General features: G+C 23.2%; 1 protein-coding gene across 1 annotated transcript; it reads left to right on the top strand.

Annotated features, from left to right (window-relative positions):
- Positions 1-135: 135 nt before the first annotated feature.
- Positions 136-360, top strand: LOAG_15716 (hypothetical protein; the record flags this gene model as incomplete). The annotated part of the gene is made up of 1 exon (XM_003151203.1): positions 136-360. A coding segment is annotated over one exon (225 nt), but the record flags the coding sequence as incomplete, so codon positions are not given.
- Between the last annotated feature and the right edge of the window lie 955 nt (positions 361-1,315).

Here is a 1,315-nt window from a genome sequence, read left to right as displayed (position 1 = left end):
TATTGATTAGTTGATTGATTGATTGATTGACTGATCAGTTCACTGATTAATTGAATTGACTGATTGGTAACTTTTTTTTTCTTTTTGGAATTCCTTTTTTAAAATAAATTATTTGTAAAATTTTTTTTTTTGCAGTTATTGGAGCGTTTGAAAGAAAATCCAGAATTATTAGAAGCTATAAATAAACATAAAGTTACGAAAATTACGCCTAAGACAATTATGGATGAATCATTTAAAATTGCTACAAGAATTGAAAGACAACTATTCAGTCTTATACCGGGAGTTCCTGGTTTAATAACTTATAGAAATGCAATGGCATGTGAAGTAGCAAGAGATGAATCAACTACAATTAGTATATAGTAATTGTTAAATTTGAACAACGATTATTTTTTGATTACTGTATGAGATTCCTGAAATTTGATGGCTAATTATTACGATCAGTTTTTTTGATTACAGTATAATACTCAAAATTTAATGGGTAATATTGTGATCATTTTTTGATTTCCATATAATGAGTTGTCCTAAAATTGCATTGCTAATTGTTACAATCATTTTTTTGATTACGGTATAATCTATATACTTTAGCTATTTTTATTTGAATGAAAAAAAAAAAGCAGTGATGTTTATAATTTTGAAAATGAAAAATTTCTACTTCAAAACATTTGTGAATTAAATTACTCTAAAATATTAGCATTGATTTTTCTTTTCTTGTAATGATTCTATCCATTATTTAATTAATTTTATTTTATTGTTTATCTTATCAAGCCTATTTGTGGTTTATTTTAAATAACATTCAAAATATTTTCTTTCATCTCTTTGATCTGATCTCTGTTCTTTCTGATAAGAATCTTCAATCTGAAATCTTTTAAATCATTAATCCGAATTTCTTTGAATCATATTGTATTCTTTTCTATTATTTTTCAAATTTTTATTTTAAACAAACTATTACTTCCTTGGAATGATATTGATTTCCAATATTTTTCATTGTTAGAATTACTATTTATTTATCCTTCAATCATTTATTTATTACCTACTTTGATCCATTTATCTCACCTTTTTTTTTCTTCTACTCTGATAATTGATGATATTATCATTAGTGGCAGTTAAATTTGCTGTAACAAAATCATTTTATCATTTTTTTAGATTGTATAAAAGATTCAACATTCATACTTTTTAATTGAATATGGATTGATAAGAGTTGAAATACGATCTAACTATAAGTTTATCTCTTTATTTGACATATAACAAGAATATCATTTAATGCTATTTATATTTCCATTTCAAATTTATTTTTTTATTCGATATGATTGAAAAG

Source organism: Loa loa (genome assembly GCF_000183805.2).
Source record: "Loa loa unplaced genomic scaffold supercont3.2523, whole genome shotgun sequence".
NCBI lineage: Eukaryota > Metazoa > Nematoda > Chromadorea > Rhabditida > Onchocercidae > Loa > Loa loa.
Note: the sequence above shows the minus strand (reverse complement) of the source record. Positions and strands in the feature narration are given on the sequence as shown.